Source organism: Lipophrys pholis (assembly GCF_963383615.2).
Source record: "Lipophrys pholis genome assembly, chromosome: 16".
Classification (NCBI taxonomy): domain Eukaryota; kingdom Metazoa; phylum Chordata; class Actinopteri; order Blenniiformes; family Blenniidae; genus Lipophrys; species Lipophrys pholis.
Window position 1 is genome coordinate 10,584,204 of NC_137634.1, and position 21,967 is coordinate 10,606,170.

The 21,967-nt window shown below is 40.7% G+C and overlaps 2 protein-coding genes across 4 annotated transcripts; one reads left to right on the forward strand and one right to left on the reverse strand.

Annotated features, from left to right (window-relative positions):
* Positions 1–594: 594 nt before the first annotated feature.
* Positions 595–7,404, forward strand: il13ra2 (interleukin 13 receptor, alpha 2). Of its 3 annotated transcripts, XM_080483465.1 has the most exons (9): positions 595–756; positions 890–987; positions 1,295–1,446; positions 2,298–2,454; positions 2,569–2,689; positions 3,436–3,620; positions 3,798–3,952; positions 5,328–5,472; positions 6,082–7,404. In XM_080483465.1, exons 2-9 carry the CDS (start codon positions 912–914, stop codon positions 6,141–6,143), a joined length of 1,053 nt encoding a protein of 350 aa, XP_080339591.1. In that variant the 5' UTR covers positions 595–756; positions 890–911; the 3' UTR covers positions 6,144–7,404. The 3 variants fall into 3 exon arrangements, with proteins under 3 accessions (XP_080339591.1, XP_080339592.1, XP_080339593.1); XM_080483466.1 differs by having other exon boundaries at positions 613–987; positions 3,798–3,910; XM_080483467.1 differs by lacking the exon at positions 890–987 and having other exon boundaries at positions 654–756.
* A 4,847-nt stretch (positions 7,405–12,251) lies between these two features.
* Positions 12,252–20,684, reverse strand: LOC308122344 (transmembrane protein 47-like). Its single transcript, XM_080484110.1, has 3 exons — positions 20,237–20,684; positions 16,223–16,363; positions 12,252–13,166 (listed from the first exon to the last, which is right to left on the reverse strand). The coding sequence occupies exons 1-3, from the start codon at positions 20,451–20,453 to the stop codon at positions 12,985–12,987; spliced, it is 540 nt and encodes a 179-aa protein (XP_080340236.1). The 5' UTR covers positions 20,454–20,684; the 3' UTR covers positions 12,252–12,984.
* Positions 20,685–21,967: the final 1,283 nt, after the last annotated feature.

The following is a 21,967-nucleotide window of genomic DNA, read 5'->3' on the forward strand; positions in this document are numbered from 1 at the left end:
AAGTACAAGTGTTATAATGTTGTGTTGCACAGACCCAATGTGGTTCTGTGTTAATACATAAACATGCAAATGATCTGTTTATGTCCAATTTACACCGAACATAACTTGAAATATGTAAGCATGTACAGTAGCAGAGTTTTCAAAAGTTGCGCTTTCCCCCGTTTCCGTGGAGATGGAGTCATTGTGTTTTCGAACAGTTACATTTCCCCTCGTTTCCATGGAGACGGAGACAGAACACTTTCACAAACTTCCACAACGGCAGTCGTTCTCAAAAGGTTGCGCTTACAGCGGCTCTGAACACTGTTGTTGTGGAAACACATGAAATGCTACGGAAGTTTTGCGTTTTCACTTGAAAACTACTTTTTTCCAGCAGGAGAATCTGAAACCATCAGATCAACAGAGGGGATCAAGTTAAAGTAAAGTTAGAAAGAAACTTCAGACATATGTTGTTCTGTGGAATAGCCTAATTATTGCATTGAAGCAGATACTATATCAGTATAATGATGGTATCTTCTAGTATCCGGCCATTCCTTTTAACACATTCTTTCAACTCTCCCTCCCACAGTACACTTTGGCAATATGATTATATCCACTAGGACAACACCCTTTCAGGCAATTAGTCATCAGTTTCTATCCGTATCATTCCTGGGACTGTTTTCAGGGAGGCAGTATAAATGGTCAAGTGTGTGCCAGTCTGATAAGCTCTGCCTCAACCTGCTGGGGGAGGAAAAAGTGACTCTCCTGCATCACATGCCCGTAAGTGATGGATTTCACTTTGTACCTTTTGACTTCTTCAAGTTTTCCTTTGTAGATAATTACTTTTATGTTTATTCTAGAATAATTTGAAGGCAATCATTATTATTTGTGGGGTTTTTTTGGGGGGGGGGAGTGTTGATCACATTGACCTACATATGGCGACTGGACCCTGGCTGGCTCATTCAGCTGCACTCATGCTGCTCCTGGTTATGCAGTGTCGTGGATTTGCAGGTTTGTTCACAGACGTTTTATGAGATGGAAAAAATACAAATGAAAAAACAGTTGTTGCATGCAGGAACTTGGGTTGGCATTTGATTTAGGAATGCGTTTTGACGAGAAATTTACAAACAAGAATTATGTTTTTATTGTTTATTCTGGAAGTGAGTCTAACTGTAACTGACAATGAATTTCAGCAAGGCTTCTCAAAGTTATTGCAACTCTGATTTTGTTACTTTTCACTGATTAGATCAAGTGTTTGCATTACGCCTATTCTAATATTCAGGCACAACATTTTTAGATATATCCTTTTCATTTTCAGTAAGTCCTCCGAGGGATCTTGTAGTACAGGATCCTGGCCACCTGGGACATATGGTGATCACTTGGAGCCCCCCAATGAACTTGGACAACCTAACAGAGTGCTCAGTGCAGTATCAGCTGGAGTACTTCAACACATACAAGAACAGCTGGTCTGTAAGTGCTTAAGATTTTATTCAAACCTTGCATAGATCCATTAAAGTGTGCGGAAACTTATATTCTGATTATAACATGATGAGCTTTGCAACAAAGGCTGTCACTGGCGTTACATGATTATATATTATTAAATAGCAGAATACTATTGGATGGATACTCACTGGAAATAATACCCATTTATATACCGCTGCATTTAGTTATCTTTCTATCCACACCCAATTGATGAATTAGGGTTACACTGTTTTTACATGTAATGTCTGAGACAGTGACGAATACTTGACGAATTATTTTCCTGTACTGTGGAATTAATTACAGGTTTGGCTATAGTGATGAATGATTAATCAGTGTTACGCAGTGTTGAACATTTAGTCGGTGGCGATGTTTGCTCAACAAGATTTTCCAGAAGATACAAGCTGCTTTTTTTAAAATAATTGTACAATTATTTAGGCCAGACTGATGACGTCTGTCTATTTCCACTTCAACTGCCTGTTCATTTAACATACAGTGCATCATTTCCCCAGATATTTTTGCAACTGCTGTTGCCTCTTATGACCTTCTGAAAAAAAATCCAAATTTCTAGCAGGAACTCGGTCGTTTGACTAGATGAGGGCACAATCCCCAAATCGTCCCATTTTGCACTTGTGCATGAACACACTATTGGCATCAGTCAATAATCATCATACAAACAACGTATTCTTTTTCACAGTCTGGTCAGTTTGAAATAAGAAACACATCATTTTCTGCTCTGCCAAATTCTGTTTTCGTGAAAAGTGCGTTTGTCACTACGAGGCTGTTCTAAAATGTTTGAATTAAGAAAAAAATTTGGGTCTGTTGTGTTTATTCATTGGCAGTCCATCAGGACGATAAGGACAACGTACAGTGCCCAGTTTGACCTGATGAAGGATGTTAGAGTGAGGGTGTACACTTTGCTCAGGGGACCCTGCACCAGCAACACGGTGATCATGAGCACGGGCTACACGGAGGTGATACAGAAGCACTCCGACACAGGTCTGTCCTCCATGTCTGACACCAGGCTGATTCAAAAAGAAATGTACCTAAACTGAATGTTTAATGATGTGTCGAAGGAACCAATCCACTCTGACTGATTCAACTGACATCTAGGTCTTCTGGATACCGAAATCCAGGATTTCAATTGTGTGTTTCAAAACATGGAGTTCGTGGAGTGTAAGTGGAGAAGGAGCCCAAAGAGACCAGCCAATTCACAGCAAAATCTGTTTTTCTGGTATGTTGATCGCACACAGACACTGTGTTTTCCCATGTCGAGATCATGTGGTAGGTTTTTATGCTTTCAGTTTTTCTTTTTCAAAGTTTATTTCCTGCTGTTTAAGGGGTTAGGATTTAGAGGAGAGGGTCATTTCAGTGGTTTACAAAAAGTAAGCGTATGCTCTGTGTCTCTCTCAACCAAGCACTTATTTAAAGCAGACATGTGGGCTTGAGGCTTTACTGTGAAAGTTAGAACGGGAAAAACTGGATATGTTATGAGAAAAAAATACGTCATGGATATACTGATGTAAGTTTCTTGTGTTTGTCCCACTTGTTACAGGGAACCTGCGCTTTGATAATTGTGGGAAAGTTGCAACATTTGCCTTTGCGATCCAATCTGTTATATACATAGAAAAAAAGATGAGCTCATAAAGAAGCAATCATCAAAAGTGAAAAAAAGTTTAATTCAGTGATCAACAGTCGTCTCAGATCATTATGAGTTATGGATGGAGGACAATATTTTTAATCTTTGTCACACAAAAATCAACCCAAAAAATTAGATGAGGTATAAACTAAGAAGAGGGAGAACATTTTGCCATGCAAGAGAGTTGAAGGTCAGCCAGTCATAGAAAATGGGAGGTTTTGCATGTGGTTAACAAACGGCTGTCAAATTTGAATTAAAAGAAAAAAGAAAATCCTGTTCTTAATATGTGGTGATTGTTTCTTCCTGCAGAACCTGCATGATCTTGTTCTTCTATTTCTCAGGCACAGTGAACTTGAACAAGCAGAGGAGTGCCCAGAATACATCTTCTCAAGGGGAATCAGGAGAGGCTGTAACTTCACTGGGAAATCCTTTCCTGAATTCACCGATATCAACTTTTGTCTAAATGGCTCCTCCCCTCAGGGACCGCTGAAACAAACCTTCATCTCTCTTCAAATACAAAATCAAGGTACAAATGCTTTAGCCAACTGGAGAACTCCACTGTTACCATGCACAGTGACTCACCAGTAAAGGCAAAAAATAAATAAATATTCAAACATTTTCACTCTCTCTCTTGGGTTCACACCATTATCTGTTTCAGTGGAACTTAATCTGTATTCCTTGCTCCCTTTTCAACTGTACACAGTAAAACCAGGCCCTGCAGAGAAAGTGCAACTGCTAAAAGGCCCAGACCTGCAGCTGCAGCTCCAGTGGGAACCCCCAGCTGGGAGAATCCCAAAACATTGTCTGGAATGGGAGGTGAAGTGCAGCCGAGGAGCTCCGGATGGCGAAATATCACCCGTATGTTTTCTTTGATGGCCCCACCAAATCACAGCAACCCAAAGGCCATGTCAAATTCTAAGGTGGTAGATTTATGAGCCAGGAGGAGAAAAGATGCGGAGGAGATAGTAGCATTTCAGACCTGAAGAAGGATAAACAGCTCGACCCTTTGTAGGGCGTTTAAGATTAAATGATTATCTACAACATTTAACATTTAAAAAAGATGCTGCTGATAAAGTGGGCTGGAATTACTACAGTGTGGTATACGCCAGAAAACCAAGGTCAGAGAGGTTAAATTAGAGGGATCAAATATTTATTGAAATTGTTTGATGTCGCACAGTGATAATTTTTTGCTGCATTTTGACTGAAAGAACTTCTTTCAAGAAGTAGAAAACATCATAGACACTTTGGATAATTTGAGTACTGGAACCAGGGTCCAAATTTAACATCAACGTTCTTGGTTCGTCTCACTGGGCCCGGGGCCATAAAATATAGCATAATAACACATGAATAACTCCAAATTTTCTTTCACTCAGTTTTAATGCAAGAAAAGTGTGAATACAATCTGAACATGTTCATATCTAATGCCATAGTACACCCGGTATAAAGAGAAAACTTTAGTACTATCTAAAAGTCATATGTGCTACACGTTTTATTCCAGATTGATTTCTGTTGATCCGCACTAGAGCAATCGTAGAACAAACACAAAGAGCTTGTCAGTCACAGACAATCACATCCACACTTGGAGCAATTTGAAACCACCAATTAGAACCAAACGCATGTTTGTGGATTGTGGGAGGAAATCGTGGCACCCGGGGAAAATTCACACCTGCTCAGAGAGAACCTCCAGTGAAGGACGTTACCTTTCACTGCTACATAACTGGGAGCATTGTTGCCTTCTGTTGCTCAAGTGTGTCTCTCATTGCAGTGAAATAGGAATAGAAATTGCTTTTATTTGACCATTTCCATTAAGGTCTTCTTTGTAATTTTTACACTTTGCAAGTTCATTTAAATTGAACCCTCTATTGACCTGCTTTTAGCTTGTGGCCCGTCCATTCAACACCTCCTCTCCACTTCATTTCATTCAGTCTGATTATGGACTCTGGGACTGCTGATCAATGTCAGTCCAAGTAGATCTCAGCCAGAGATGCAGTCCTGGTCCTGGATGGCCACAGTCCCATGGGGCTTCCCGTCACCACACCCGTTAGTAATGGTTGGTTTATTATCAGATTCTCTGTGGAACTCCAAGATGACGCATTCATTGTATTCAGTTGCATTGGAGCAGGGAAACACTGAAAACATGCAGGACTGGTGTCCCCCAGGACAGGGAATGGCCTTGTAAACTGGATTTAGATTGTAAAATTTAAATGATTTATGATTTGTTTTTTGTTCACAGAATCTGCTTTTAAGGCAGACAAGTCTATCCCTGCCCTCCTCTTACCAAGGCAAAAGGAACTGCTTCAGGGTTCGGTCGAAATTGCACAAGTATTGTGCTGACAAAAGTATCTGGAGTGATTGGAGTCGGAAGACATGCCGTCCAGGTAACGATGTCTCACTTTTCCCACAACTGTCAAATCGGCTTTTAATGTGAGCATCTCCGCCTTTCATAAGAGGAAAAACCTGTCAGAAAAAAAAACATTCACACATTTTTCCCCAACTTGTTTGTAGTCCTCGGAAAGTATGAACCACAATGTACAAGCTTTTTAGCTGAACGAGGGGCCGATGGAGACCCATCCAGAATCACTGAATACCTCCAATAAGCTGAAGGAATTTTATTGTAATGACTTTATTTATTTACGTAGTGCTGAACCTTCTTTCATTTAATGAGTTCACGAGTGTGACCACTAAATTTATCATGTCTCACTGTTTAAGCAGCCGTAGGCCTGAGTAATCCTTACACCAGCAAAGAAAAAAAGATCTAATTTGATCATATTTCATCCATTCTTATTCCCCTAACTTTTGTTAATGCCGTTTCAAAAATTTCACAAATGTCTTTCTGACAAGCCTGGTCACTTTCAATTTTATTATTTGTGTTTGAGATATTTAAATTGATTCAGAGATTTTTGTTTGGTTTTCCATGACAAAAACACAAGACTGGGAATTCATTTAAATTCTCTGATTTGTTCTCTCTTGTTTCGGTGATGACGCAGCCACCAATGTCGACTATTTCGGAGGGAACTCAGGAGAATTGTCTTCTGCCGAGGCTTCTTGAACTCGACTCAGGACCGACAGGCAACAAGCAGCGCGACACGTTGACAAGACGAGTCGACGAAGACAACCGAGGGAGAGGGGTTTAAATACACAGGGAAAGGGGGGACACAGGTGGAACCCATAACGATGGGAGCGCACAGAGGAAGAAGATCATTGGTTAATAGGAATCGTGAGGTGAGACACACAGACCTGACAAAGAGAAGACCTTCATGAGATGGACCCTTCATATAACTTTGATGAAAATTGTTAATATGCTTGTGTTTACAGTTGTGTGAACTAAATAATCAGACGTTTGTACTGTAAAATACACTGGTGACTCATCCCATATATTACACGTATCTATGGCCTCCAGATACACACCATCCTCAGAAATGCACCTTACAGGTAAAGACTAGACGTGGTTCAATATAGTGCAAATTAAGCGAGAATGTGAGGTCTTATATCATACTAGTTAACTACTGTACACTCAAGGAACTGACTGACTTCAAGTATGTTATTTTTTCCCACACTGTAAAGTCATTGTTCTTCAGTTGTGGCTGATAATTGTCACTAATGTTTACTCGTGTTCTTTATGAATTGAATTATAACATAAACAGTATACGTCTCACTTGTTACACTGTAGTTATAAACCTTTGTGTCATGTTTTTCTTTGTTTCTCGGTTTGAATTTTAAACAATCACATTAAATATTGAATCAAATGTTCATCATCTTCATCTTCACTTTTGTATTTTGTTTTAAATGACCTATTGTTGAGCCTTTTGCTGTTTTGTCTTAATATATTAGTAGACATTGTATGAATGCACTGTTTTACAAATTAGGGGATCAAATGGGTTTTGAAAACATTAATGCAATCTTTTGTGTTTCGTCACAAACTGATGCCTATAAAGATCCCTGTATATCATTGGATGTTATATTCCGTCACTCTACTATTGAACTTATCAAACTTTTATTTTTTTTTAGTGCGTTGCTCACATTGAGTGCCATCCGATCTCATTTAGGCTGAAACTTTGAAACTATAGCAAAAGAACAATAATTTCCCCTCAGTTTTAATGCAAAAATGTATAAGGGAAGGTCCAATTAGGTGATAAATCATTAAAATAATGTAGGTAAGGTTTTCTTTGTGCTTTTTCTAATCTTTGCATTTTATCCTCTTGACCGGGTTTCACCCACAGGTCATTTATTTGAAACCCTTGCTGTAATTAGCCATGCAAGAGCGAAAACATTTTAAATAAAAAGGAGCGGGCCGTAACACTCATAAATGGAACTGGTAAAACAACAATTGCTTGAAGTCCTTTCAAACTCTTTCAACACATTTGTATTGGACTGAAGATAGACAGGCTATTACAGCAGCTTGCCACTGCCACCTAAAGCTTAAAGATGGTATCATTTAATGCTTACTTATTGCATCTTTAAGGACTCATGAGTGAAAGGACAGGTTCAGATTTGTTAGCATTTGGCAGACTGCAGGCTCCCCATCCTAAAATATAATACATGGTGATAAAGTTCAGCCATTTTCAAATGACACACAATCCATCACATGAGTAGACATGAACCAGTTGAACTGCTCAATGTAAAACACCATGATGAATGGAAAACATTTCTCCGTGACTTAGGCCTTTTGTTTAGTGTTACTACAGACAGTACATACATAAGTGTGCGGTAGAATATTTTGGAATATTGTTTTCATACTCAAACAATTACACGGCAACAAATATATTTATTTTTTTCCACAAAAACAATGTACATACACAGTGTACATGCCAACCAATACAAAGTTGAGCATACAGTGGTCTACATACAAAACAACAGAATAATTTACCGTGTACAGTTACAATAAAAAACAAACTCCTCTGTTTGGGATGAAGTGTGGAAATATACAACAAAATATAATCCATTAAAGGACATCTTACGGATAATGGTTGAATATCACTGCGCTTTGAATTGAGACGTCTGATCATTTTGATCAATAAAGCACAACACAAAAGTTCAAGAAAGAAAGTAACAGTATATTTATCACCCACTTTGGTTTGTTGCGCAGTAATTTGACATGGATACTCATTTAAGTCAAGTTACATGAAGGAGGCCAGCAGACATTTGGTTGAATTATGAATGCTAACACAGTGGCTAAATTCATTTAGTCATGTATATATTGTATATATGTGTATTTTCTATTGTCATTAAAACATATCTTTCTTAAAAATATTAACTTCATAGTGTGTGGAAATTTTCAAAACCCATTAGACGTAAAAACAGTCATATTGTCAGTTAAATAAGTTACGTGATGGATTTTGTTGGTACACTGGGAAATGACAGAACCGCATCTGAAGCAGCCCACACGTTGGGAGAGTCTCGTCTTCAATGCCGCTCCTGAAGTGGGAAACTGTTTTGGATGTTCCGATTTTAACTGTGTTGAAAGTGCCAAGCGCTGTTATATAAGCAAGTAATTGAAAAAACACTTCATTACTTCATCTGCACATGATTTTCTTAGTTATTTTCTTTATTTTCTATATCTATGACAAATAGCTCAGTGCCCATTTTGATATTTAGGTAATTTATCCTTGCAAATAACCTGTTTTAGTTACTTTGGCCTGGCTGCCACTTTATTATAGTAGCTTCTGTCGCCCTCTGCTGTCTTTATTATCCAACACACAACCCTGACTCATCAGCTGAATTACTTTTCAGAGTATTTTCAGCATCTGTGCAGGGTGAAGCTCTGGATTGGGAATGACTCCATCCAGTCTGAACGAAGACGTGGAGAAAAACACCGAATGGATTCTGTTGGGATACATACATTAGATTATTGTGTAGCTCGTTCAGTTATATGTACACTTTTGATCAAGACCTGTGCTTGTGGTTGTTCGGCTGTGGAGGACAGAAGATGTTTTAAAAGAACCCCACCCTTCACTCAAGTGTGAAACTACATTTCTAATATGTTCCCATTCTGGACTATTTTGCTTAAAATTATCATTCAATATATGTAACTGACCTGACTAATCAACAAATGACAAAATGTACAATATCTGCCGCAGCACGCTCTATTAGATGTTGAGAATGAAACCATCTGGCTTGAGGCTGACCGCCGCTCTCAGCTTTGTTCAAACATTCATTGACAGCTGCAAGGTCGTCCGTGCAGCTGACGGCTTCACACAAAACGTCGTTTTGTTCCCGCTGGTCATGTATTTGTGGTTAGCTGTACCTGTCTGCTCTAGAAAACAGGTCGAATGGCACTGAGCTCGCTCATGCAACGGGCTATAGTTACGTGAAAAACAACATTTGATGAGTGTGAGAATATCAAGACTTGGGGGCATTTCTGTGTGGAGTTTGCATGTTCTAGTTGTGTGAGCATAGTTTACTATATAGAGTACTCTGGTCTCCTCTCACGGTCCAAAAACCAGCAGTTGATTTGTGTCTTTAAAAAGGGCCTTTTGAATGTAGGTGTGTGCGTCTCTTTCTGTTTGTCCTGTGATGGACTGGTGATCCATAGTGTACCATGCCCCCCGACCCACAGCTGGAATATACTGATTAATGAATTATTGTGTCACTAAGGACCACGGCAGTGTGTGGCTGCTGTACAGCTTCAAGTACTACATGCAAAATTAAAGGCTGACATTTGCTTCGAGCCTTTAATTTTATCTGATGCTTTATTTACACAATTTGTTCCCCATCCACAACACTCACAAATCATTCTGTGTATCTAATTTGACCCATGGGGCTCCAGAGCAGCACACCAAAGATAGTGGAGCTGTGGTGAGTAACTTCTTTGGGTTAATATGTAATTTTGGTGGAGCCAGTCTTGACAGAGGACTGGTAGGAGGGTAATGTATAGCCCAGGTGTTACTTTTCAGTCTCTTTCTCTGCCTCACTGGTCAACGGACACTCATCTGCACAGGAGTGCTGGGGATCACACTTCAGGTTCACGTTTACAATTTTATTGGCTTTTTCAATAACAATGACACGTTTTTCGTCCCTTTCAGGTACCAGGATGTCACAGATCGAAGTTGATCTCTGTCCCCCGAGCTCAGTAACTGGAATCTGTCCCTGCAGAGTGAAAGCGTGCAGGGCCTGGCTGGTTACTGCACCTGGGGGTCAGGCTACTCTCCACTCCAGATCACCTTCTTCACTGCTGTCAGTCCACACAAATGTGTCAAGAGGCCGTGTGCGTCCTCAGGGCTTGAGTAAAGGTTTAAAAAATGTTTTTTCTTGCTTTGGTTTTACTTCTTCCGCTGGTTGTGCTGAATGTTCTGCAGTCGTGGGAAAGGCTGTAGTCATGTCTGAAGTATTCAGAGATGAGAGCATGAAGAAACAGCTGCAGAACTAAGTCACATTGACTACATCCAACTTGGATTTTATTAGAATTTGCTGCTTTTTTTCCTTTTAACCATTTGCATCAACAGTCAGAAATCCTAGTCACCATTGATCAGACACAAGTATCAGACTTGTTTTTACCTGCCGATTTCAACAGAATTACTAAATGAGCTGAAAGATTACCTACAGTTTTCTTATTTTTTCTTTTCATAAGAGTTTATCAAGTAAAATAAAAGGAACTCTCAATCCTCTCTTTACAGCGTCGGTTATTATCAGTCTGACCACCAGATGGGGGAAAATGACAGTGTTCACACTGAGGGTGTGGTTCAACAGACAGCTCACAGAAACAAGGAAGTAAACACAGTAATCACATGGGAATTTAGCAACTAGCCCTTAGAGTTATCATAAAAAAACAAACATGTACCCTTGATTAGGGGTTTTGTTTAGGGTGCAAGAGGCAAGAGGCCTTCTGCAGAGGCATGTCATATATGAGGAGGAGTGACTGTAGGTGAAGGAGCACAAAGACCCACTGGCATTTTGACTTTTGACCTTTAAGACACACTAAGATTGCATATTTGAAACCTTCTTCAGGCGAATAAAAAGCACAGAAATTTTGCTGTGGGAAACAAATGTGCATATAGTGTGGATATTGTGAAAACTGTGCGCGAGCGTGTCCTCAATGATTTAAAATATTCTCCTACCGCAGGATGTATTTTTTATGACCATAGTCAAGGTACTACAAGCTGAAAATGTCAAGACTCCGCACTGTTTTTCGCTTTAACAGAAACAGCGGCCTTTAGGTGTATGTGGGACACTAAAGTAACCTGATCACATCTGTGCCACGCGTGTCAGTCACATCACCGCCTCACCTTTAACTCACAAGCCCCATTCTAAAGATTCCGGTGAGCTATTATAAGACGAGCGCCCTTCTTCCAAACACAGCACGGCTGACAGCGGCCGAGCAGCGGATTCACACGGTGCACTAATGGAGGTCCTCGGCCCTCGGAGCTGTTGACTCCGCGTTGTAAAAACCGTTCACAGCTGGGGAGTTTTCACACTGCTGCAGCTGTGGAAAATGTGTGTCCCTTTTAGGAGATTATTTAACCAGCAGCTGCAGTTTGAACTCTGTGGGGTAAAGAAAGTGCGTGAAGGAGGCGCTCGAGTGTGGCAACGACTTCTGTTTCCCACCAAACACAAGAGGACTTTTCTCAAACATTTCTTTCACGAGCACACTTTCGTGAATTGCGTGAAATTAGCTGGGTTGTATGCGTTTTCATATTTTTGGATTCGCAAAATAAGCAGCTGTTATCTTTCAGTTGCAGAGCTGTCATTTCAAATACACTCAGCTTAAGATTGATAGACCAAGCGGACCGTCCTTTACTGGTAAATAATAATCACTTTAAAAAAAAATGCAATAGAGAAATGCCATTTGAATAACATGATAGATAAAAAAGGAGTTTACTCTCAAAAATGGCAACTTTTAACTGCAAAATATGTCGTGTGGTTAGAAGTGACATTTTTTAAGCTGCTAGTGTTTCAACCAAAGCATATTTTTGCTGACCAACTAGCTGCGAGCTAACAACCTGGTGGCGCCTCTTTAAATAGCCCGCGATGGCTTCCTCTGAGGAATGTGAGCTCTGGATAATGAAAGTGGTTTGCATTTTTCCTGCCATTGCTGTTCACTCTGAAAACAGGGGGCACCACTGATGGTCTCTTCTCCTAAAACTCAGTCAAAGGTCAGTTTGTGAATCCTGGCTTTGGAAAAAAAACAAAAAAAAAAACATTTCACACTCCTAATGCTCCCAAAACTACAGTCATTTATTCTGGAATCTCCTTCATGTAGAAATTATTTGTACACATTTACATTTTTTCTTCTTCTATTAGATACAAGCTAGTGTGAGTTTCTAAACAAACCATTAACAGTTGATTGTATCTATCAAAGCTGACTAATTTACACTCATTTCAAAAATGTTTCAGGTAGGAGAGAAAAAAAAAGAGGCTTTCAATATTTATAAAGTGGAAAATAGGCCATAAATACATAGACAACAAGCTTATTCTCATGAAAAGCTACAAAAACATAAAAAACAAAAGAAATGCGGTGATAAGTCAGTTCTGTTAAATATTCAGCTGCTGTACATTCGGGTCTGCGGAGGATCTACTGTCCCGGTTCTCTCTAACAATAGACATCCAGGTCACCGTGCAGTGGAAACGTCCAGCAGCAGCGGCTCGAGCCTGTCCAGAACCCTCTCGGTGGGCTTCAGCTTTATCACCCCGACCCCATTACCGGCAGGGCTGAGAGATCCACGAGCTGCCTGGCAGTGAGGTGGCAGGGGAAGGGGGTGGGGGGGGGTTCTATTCATACAGCTCTGGCCTAAATTAGGCCTTAACAACCTGTCTAAAAATAACAGAGGGTGCAAAATGAGAGATGGGGTCTGTGCTCACACTGGCCGTGTGCAGAGTAAAGAAAAGTCTCTGTGGATGTGTGTCTGTGTGTCTCTGTGTGTGTGGTTTCCTTGCAGCACGCTTGACAGGACGTCTCAGTACATCGCATCCTCGTATATGTCCGTCCGCAGGCAGAAGAGGATCCCCCCGCCCAGCATGAAGATAGTGGCCCCCCAGCCGAGCCCGTAGCCCCAGTTGAACTCGTGATAGGTCTGCAGAACCGTTCCGTCGATGAACTTGATCGGGTAGAGAACCAGAGCGCAGGCCTGCAGGACCACTGCAACCAGACAGTCCAGCATGAGATAGCACATAATGAATCCTGACCTGGCTTTGCAAATTCGTGTTTTAGCCCCAAAAACAAATATGCAACACTCACATCAGCAAAGCAATTGGGGTTCAATGTCTTGCTCAAACACACTTCTACATGTAAACAGGAGGAGATGGGGAATCAAACCTGTAACCTTCCGACTTACAGCAATAATCAGCCATTACAGTGATCTAATGATTTTGCATGTGCCTTCTATGCGCCTTTTTAAAAGTGTAACATTTATTCTTTAACATATGTGCCTTTTCTGTCTCGTCCTGTTACTGTGAAAACTCCTTACTTTACACTGGTATTTTGTTCCTTATTTGTTGAGACGTCTTTTTTTTTTCCCCCTCTCCATATATGTTTTCCCCCTATTTCAAGTTTTTGGGCATTTATTACTACTTCACTCATTTCGCACCATAACTTGAAAGCATTCAGTATATAAAAGCTCAATTTTGAGAATGAGAAACATGTGACATTAATAGCCTTGGCTCACATCTCAGAGCGGACTGTAAAGGCAGAAACTATGTGGCTGCTTCTGAGAACAGACTGAAGGAAAAAAAAAGTACTTCTGTCAGAGGGACTGAAAGTAACGTCGGAGTAGGTGAGTGTTTCTGCTGCTTCAGGTGAACCGACAGATTTAAACAGCTTAATGCAATTCAGACCATCATTTATTGAACAGTGTCCTGAAGACAACTTTGTTTAGAGCAGCAAAGAAGAAAATAAAAGATTCATTTTTGCATACTTTGGTTTCATCTCTTGTCGGACATCTGCAAGTTTCCTTAAAAAAAAAAGCGATCCTTATGAAACAAATGTCCTGGTGGTTTTTTTTTGTTTTTTTCTATGTTTTCTTTTGTTTAACCTCCCCTTCAGACTTATAGGAAATGAGGGGAAAGAGTTGGGAATGTCTGATGTAATGATGGGACCAGCTGGGAATATTTGCTGCTTGGGACAAACATCCAAGTAATATGAACTCCGACCACTTGGTCATCCTTTTGACTTAAAAGTGGGAGCTTTTGAACGAGGCCTGTTTCTGATTTCCTAACACTAATTGACTTGAATGACACATTCTGGCAAGCTGAAGTAAAACCTGTGCAGCTTCTGTATTTGGTGAAAGGATTTAGTACTCCTCCTCTTCGCGCACACAACAAGAGTGACTTTAAAAGTTTTTTCGGGATTCCCAGCGTCTGAGATCAAAGATGTAGGCTGGTCTACTCTCACGCCATCGGTTCCAGTTCCTTTTCATGCATGTAAGGTGACTCCTGAGGAAAGGACTTTGTGCTGCTATGGCTCCACCTTTCCTTCCTACAGGACGAAGCGGTGGGCGTGCGGGAGGAATGACGGAGGCCCGAGACTGCGGCGGTGTTGATGGAGCCCAGACTGAGCCGACGGTCCTGCTGAGGTCATATTTCTGGATAGAAAATAAATACCACGCCGTCACAGCTCTGCCAAGGGGCATTTAACAGTGCAGCCCTTCTGCTGCTGCTCTGGTGCAGACTGTGTGTCCGTGTGGAGACTTCATTCTTGCGAGGCTCTTAAAGCAATTACACACCGGAAAGGATAACACAGCATTCCCACGCTTTTCACTAAATGGCTAACAGTCAGAGCCACAACCATGAGGTGGACTACAGTGGTCCTTTGTGGCTTCGACTGAACGAGACAAAAAATCCTTTAAAATTGCTTTTTAAGAACGTTTTCACAGTATATGACTATTGTAACAGACATGTTGGGATCTTAAATGTAATTGCGACTTTCATGCACCATAAAAGTGCAACAATGGACCCACCACAGGAATCTGAGACTGAGAGGGATATTTTAATTGTTCTGTTTTTTTTACACGCTGAAGCTGCTGGGTTAAACACAACAAGTCAAGAGGAACAATAAAGCTGTGAGTTTGGTATAACCCAGCAGGGTCTGAACAGTACTATTCTATTCCGGAAAATAGTATTTTATTCCGGTGCACAAAATACTTCAAGACATAAAGTCTGCAAGATTGTGAAAAAAAAAAGCCCATTGATTTTAGATCTGATGACATTTTAGTCCAAAATTCAGCAAACTGAACTTAATAATGGATTTTTGAAATAAATGTTAACACAGTTACCGTAACAGTATAACACATAGAAAAACCTAGTAAAGGCACTCTTTAAAAGCTCTTATCAGTGCTAATAGTATATGGTTTTTATAATATATGAGACTGTGTTTGGCTTCTGGTTAGTTAAGTATGGCATAGACAAGACAAGATAGTTAGCTGAAGCTGACCAGTAACGGGACTAGTCCATCTAAACCTCACAACAAAAAGAAAAGGATTTTGTTTGTGTGTTAGAATTTTTTTTTTTAAAGAGTGTGGTTTGGGAAAAGTTATGTCATTTGGATACAAACTCCCTGTTTCATGGCGTGCATGACTCAGAAACTGTTCCTAAGTTTGGTCTGCAGGCGCTCGGTAACACCACAGACGTCTGTTCTGTTTCTTATATAAGAACGAGATCTGGGCATGAGTTAAATAGTTATAGTAGGTAGTAGTTGGTGCTTTATCACCGCTGTAAAAGGCAACAGGCTGTGATGTGACCTTCCATGCTGATTATATATCTTATAGTTGGATGGTTCCACATCAGAGTCAGAAGTTGTTTTCACCCTCAGGACCTTGTCACAGCGCAGGCACAAGCATCAGTCAAACTACGAGGCCGTGCTGGGCGGGGAGGCTGTGGCGGGTTTTTTTCCCCCCCTCCTCTCTGACTTTGTTGGTAAGTCTGCAAATTCTGCGGGTGCTTTTTCTTGGCTCACGAGCCGGCAGCTCTCCAGCCTCCTGACCACAGAAAAAAATGAGCTCAAGCAGCAAAACCTCTGTGTCTTTCCCTCTGCACCCCTCTTGTTTCATGTGCACACTGGAGTACAGAGAAAATGTATATGGAAAGTGTTGTGGTTACGATGACTGCGCCCGTCTTTGTCCTTCCAAAATGTGCTGGAACATTCCTGCATGGCATAACGGTGCAGTAGCTTTGGGAGGTTCTGCATGAGAGGAGACGTACCTGCAGTGAAGAGAAACACCGCCACAGTCCGGTAGTGTTGTCTCTGGGTCCCCTTGCAGAGGGAAATGAGGGCCACCAAAAAGGCCACCAGAGTTGCGACCGCGCCGGCCCCCAGCAGCACCAGGGTGGCAATCTGCCAGTCTGCAGAACGGGAGGACACACGCAGGTTAGACAGGAGCAGCCCACTCAACCACAACAAAAGCTCGATTCAGGGAAAGAGCGCTGTTGAATTGAACCGCTGTGTTGACAAACACAAAGCAAGAGGTAATCCTCCGGAGCGCAGGGAATGAAGCAGAACGCACTGCAACGAGGGAGTGACTCCATCAGGGGAGCCACAAACAAAATCCTGATGAGTAACTCAGGAGTCACAATTAACCCTTTATTTTGAAAGTGAACTCAATTGGTACTTCGGTAATCAAGTAGAATCTCGTGGAATATAACTGAGATAACAATTGTGAAAGGTTTATTTTAGTTGAGATGTCTTATCATAGCAATTTAAGACATGAAAATACATCTCCAAATATCAGTTAAGATCGATGCATTAATCATAATGTTATGAAAGCATGTGACAAGCTGTTCTGGAACAATTTCCACTGTATGTAGAAAAGTATTGAAATTAAGTGTTACTGTTTTAAAAAAAAAAACATATAATGTGGGGAATCTTTAAGAGCTCTAAAGATATATGAGTTATGTGTGTATTTCACTCACTTTCATGGCACTTTGCAAAAGATATGATTGTTTAATTGTCATGTGAGTGTGTATCCTTTTATTGACTTTAAACCTTTAAAGTGTAAAGATATATTTCAACAGCACCTCTGGGTTAAAGTCTTCAATTTACACATATTTCAGTAAGCTCCCTGGAAAAGCTTGAATATGTCCAGTTACATACATGCATCTTCTAGAAAAGTCTCAGCGGAGCGAGTGAAGGCATCTCTCCATCAAAAACGCACACTCACATTTACACACTTACAATTACACCAACAGGAAAGTCAGAGTTTAACGAATTACCGTCGAACACGCGTGGAAGAAAACCCGTGAGACACGCACAGGGAGAACATGCAAACTCCAAATATAAAGCCTGGATTCATGGTGAGAAATGTGTGTTAACCACTACTCCACAGAGTTAGTATACAAACTGTGGTACAACTCTGATATTTGTCTCTTTGTGTGTCAGTGCTGAGCGACTTGTGCAGTGTGAGTTTCTCATTGTCAGTCCACATGTTTTCCTGTTGTCTCCTCTGAGGTTTTGCTTCATGAAACAAGAGTTCCTGCCAGCCTTTTCCACCAGGTTTCCTTAACATCACACTCCGATTGTTTATTCCGAAGAAACTGCAGTCACTCCTGCTGCTAAAGTAAAAGTCATCCCTTCCTGTGGAATCCTCCCTTAATAGACCTCCGTAACACTAAATTTCTTTATTTTATTTATTTATTTCTCCAAAAACTGAGCTCGACTTCTTATTCCAGTCTGACACCAGTAATGTATGCAGCACAAAATATTTTATTCCTCCATTTGTGCCTGCATTGTGTGTTTGCTCTTTGATGTCCCACTCCTCAGCGTTTGAGAGCAGACCAAAACACAAAAGACTCGACTCAAACGGAGAATTTGCATTCGGTGAAGTTAACAAGCTCGGAGAACCATTTCCGCTGGGTGTCTCTCTCTCTCTCTCTCTCTCTCTCTCTCTCTCTCTCTCCTTCTCTCCTTCTCTCCTGATCCATGGGATGGAGGAGAGAAATAATTCCCCAGTGACATCTGAACTCGATGTAATCCAACCTCCAGGAAATACGTGTCTCCATCATATTCATGCTTTGCGATCGTTTGATTTTGACTCATGCAGGAACACTATACATGCACACGTCTGTGTATTTTTCTATAACCTATTGTTCATCTGCATGACCTAAACCAGTGATTGGCTGCCTGTCTGTACATAGTTTTTACATGCTGGTTTGATAGTTGTTGTTTTTTCTGTGTATATGTTGTTTTAAAGTATTCAGTGTGTTTACATGTTATATCTTAAAGACAAAACGCTGTTTTATTTTTTTCTCTTTTGCAAAATTAGTCTAAATTGTGACGCATTGCTTTTATCCTTGCTGCTATGTTTTGCTCTGACACGGTGGTGTAGTGATGAGCTCTATCGGCGCACCATGTGGAGTTTGCATGTTCTCCACGTGTGAGGGCGGAGCTTTTCTCTGGGCACTTCACTTTCCTCACACAGTCCAAATGGTGCATTTAAAGCGAAACGACGACTCTATAACCTGAGTGCGAGTCTCTATGTCCGCTGGGTTTGGCTCCAGCTCTCTATAACCCTGAGTATAAAACGCAAGATAATTTATTTAAAACATTTTTTTGTTTATCGCAGAGGTGGTAAACTATTTACTTTTTGCACCATATTCAACCCTGTTTGCTCTCCATGTGGCCGGAACAGGAAACTATTAAAATGACTATGAATTTGACAGAAGATTCAGAAAATGCTCACACTCAGAACAATTCCTACATTTCTTTTTTGATACCTTTATCTCAGAAATCCTCCTTTCCACGACGATTCTTTACAGGCTGACATCTATCGCTTCTCAGACTGTATGTTTGACACTCCTGTTTTATATGAACATTTATCATCTTTATTATTCTTATTCTTATTCTTATTCTTATTCTTATTCTTATTCTTATTCTCATTATCATTATCATTATCATTATCATTATTATTATTATTATTATTATTATTTCCTTGTTGTTATTTGCATCTCTAGAGCCAGGCCTGGTATGTGACCTGTGCTGACTTCATGGACGCTGATCATCAAGTAAACAAGTAATAAGTATAATGCAAGGATCTTGTGATAGGCATGAAACATATGTGCATACATTAGTAAGTTTTCCCTTTTGGTGAACTGCACCTTTAACCTCAACACACCCCTCCACTGTTGTTTTAATGAGCACTGCAGAGAGCAACAAACCCGCCTCCCATTCACCCCGACACATTCCTCCATATCAGAGCGGTCAGTCACACCGAGGGGCAGCGTGCCCCTCGCTGTGCAAACTTTGTGTCAGTGACGGCAGTAAAAACGGCACCAAAAGTCACTCAGTCCTGAGAGTACGGACATCTAGAATAAACCATCTTTAACATGCCTCAGAGAAGCAGTTAAGACCAATCAGCTGTGACATGTATAATAAGATTTAAACGGCTGACTTTTGGCCTTTTTTATTACATTTTTACTGACAAACTGTTGGCTAATGATAAGCCACAGCCACATGCTCCCAAATCTGGCCCATTTAATGCGGCTTTGCCCCCCTGTTGGGTAGCAGTAGGGGGTCGGGGGCATAAAAACTCCTTTCATGGCTTCTCTGCTTGACAAAAGCCAACCTGGTGGCTGCGGGCCTGGTGGGGTCAATGATGGGGAAGATGCTTGAATGTGTCACTTCAAGCTCGCTCAGGAGAAGGGTTAACCCTTTGAGTGCCAGCAGAGATTACTCCCTTGTTGCTGCACATGTGGCCAATTGTGGAGAAGCAACCAATCATGAACAGTTAACATAATTTGCAAACTGACTATAAAGAGATGATAGTTGTCACAGAATCATCACGGATTAACTTGAATCCCTCCTTGTCTGCTCATAAATCTGCGCATTGCACTGTGATTGTAATAGTCACCACGTCACCTCTATGGTATGAAGAGAGGAAATTCATCACCAGCAGCAGAAATCCTGAATGACTGAGCTGCTGAACAACTAAAACAAACAACCCCACCCCGGGGGGATCAGAGCTGCCAGTGGTATGTACACTTCAACAAATCAAATTATTATTATTTTTTTTTTTTAAATTTTAAACCTGAAAGCAAGCTCCTTCATCAGAAGTTCTTCATTAGAAGGTTAATCAGCGCACTAACTTTACCAAATCCTGGTGGCACATGCTGTGCATCCTCCACAAACGCCAACGACAACAATAACAATAACACCCCCACTCCACAGACAGCAAGTTCAACACAAGCAGAAGGTGCGAGGACAGACAAAGCGCAGCTTCCTACCAGATGTGAGGGTGGAGAAGCAGCTCCAGTGAGCCTCCTCGGCCGGCTCTCGCGCCTCGGACTGGGAGCAGGACTCCCACAGGGACAGGGAGAAGTGGTCGGCGGTGACCCAGGCGGGACTCAGCAGAGCCACCACGTCCAGACACAGCGCCAGGAAGACGCACAGCAGCGCGATCAGCTTGAAGGGCCGAAACACGTACACCTCGTTCACAGACATCTTCTCACTACAGGACACGGGGAGCAGGGAGGAGGAGGAGGAGGAGGAGGAGGAGGAGGAGGAGGAGGAGGAGGAAGCTCAATCAAAAGAGCGAGCTGGAGCTCTGTGCGCGTCTTCTCCTGCCACCATGCCCCCCTCTCTGTGTCCAGCTGGAAAAGTTTAACGTGAGCCAATCCGCTTACAGCAGCTTTTTCAAAATAACTGTTCATGTGCTTCACCCAATTCTATTCTATTCTATTCTATTCTATTCTATTCTATTCTATTCTATTAACTCTCTGAAGTACCGCCATGATGTTTTACAATGAAATGTCCATGTTCAAATATTTCAGCGTTATAATAAAATTCAAACAGGAGGTGGTTCATCAGATTCTTCTTCAATATTTTCCTAAAAGTAATTACTCAGTTGCAATATAAATAAATTCACTTCATCCTCGTTGAGGTTAGAGTGAAACAATCACATACATAACATTCACTCCTGATTTAAAGTCGAATTAATCTGTAAAGTTATAATGAAATACGTATTTGTTACTACAGAGACAATGTTTAATGTGTATGTGTGATCATTATTTCAATTATACGTGTTATATATGCTCTGAAATATTCTAAATAAAACTGTTTGATATCTAACTTTTTATTATGCATGAAAAAAAAAACCCAACTGAATATGAACTCAGTGCTAAATTGAATTTATATTTACCAATCTGCATGTGTTCACTGTGAAATTGCGTTCGGCTGTTCGTATCAGCAGACTTATGACTAAATCGTATGTAAATGGTGTTTAAATGGGGGAGAAGAGCAGGATAGCTGTGCAGGTGAGATACAGGCTTCAGGAGAATAAAAAAAACAACCTTGAAAGTCACTAATGTAGGCATGATATAAAACAACAACAAAGCAAAACAGGGAATCTACACTTACTGCTCAACTTGAATGCCCCTGCTGATTCAGAAAAGAATATCACACATTCAACGTCACACATTTATCTGAACTCTAATTACCTTAATAACCAGGGTTGAATAACTGCAAAATAGATTTATTCATTTCAAATGAGCAGATTGTATTACTTCACAACATAATTTATAGAGATGTAGTGAAACTACGCCATCTTTTGGAGAACTTCAACCGGTTACACACTCAGTTTTAGGAGTCTTATAAACGTCACCGTCCAGAGCTGTGAAAAGCGTATGTGCTCTTTTATTATTTAGAATTCAGTAAAAAAAAAAAAAAGAAAGAAAGAAAAGAAAAGAAAAGAAAAGAAAAGAAAAGAAAAGAAAAGAAAAGAAAAGAAAAAAGTGACCCAATATCCACAAATGTCTCATTCTTGGAGTGTGGAAATGTTAAAACTCACACAACCACAAGGAGAACATCCAAACGTCCAAACGCACACATAAAAATATGTGAAAGTAACAAGTAAGTTAAAGTAACTTAATCTGCAAAGAGATTTGGTGGCAATTATTTCCATTCACTTCACTTAAGTCAACTATTACTCGCTGTAATTGCATCTCATGTTTCTTCTA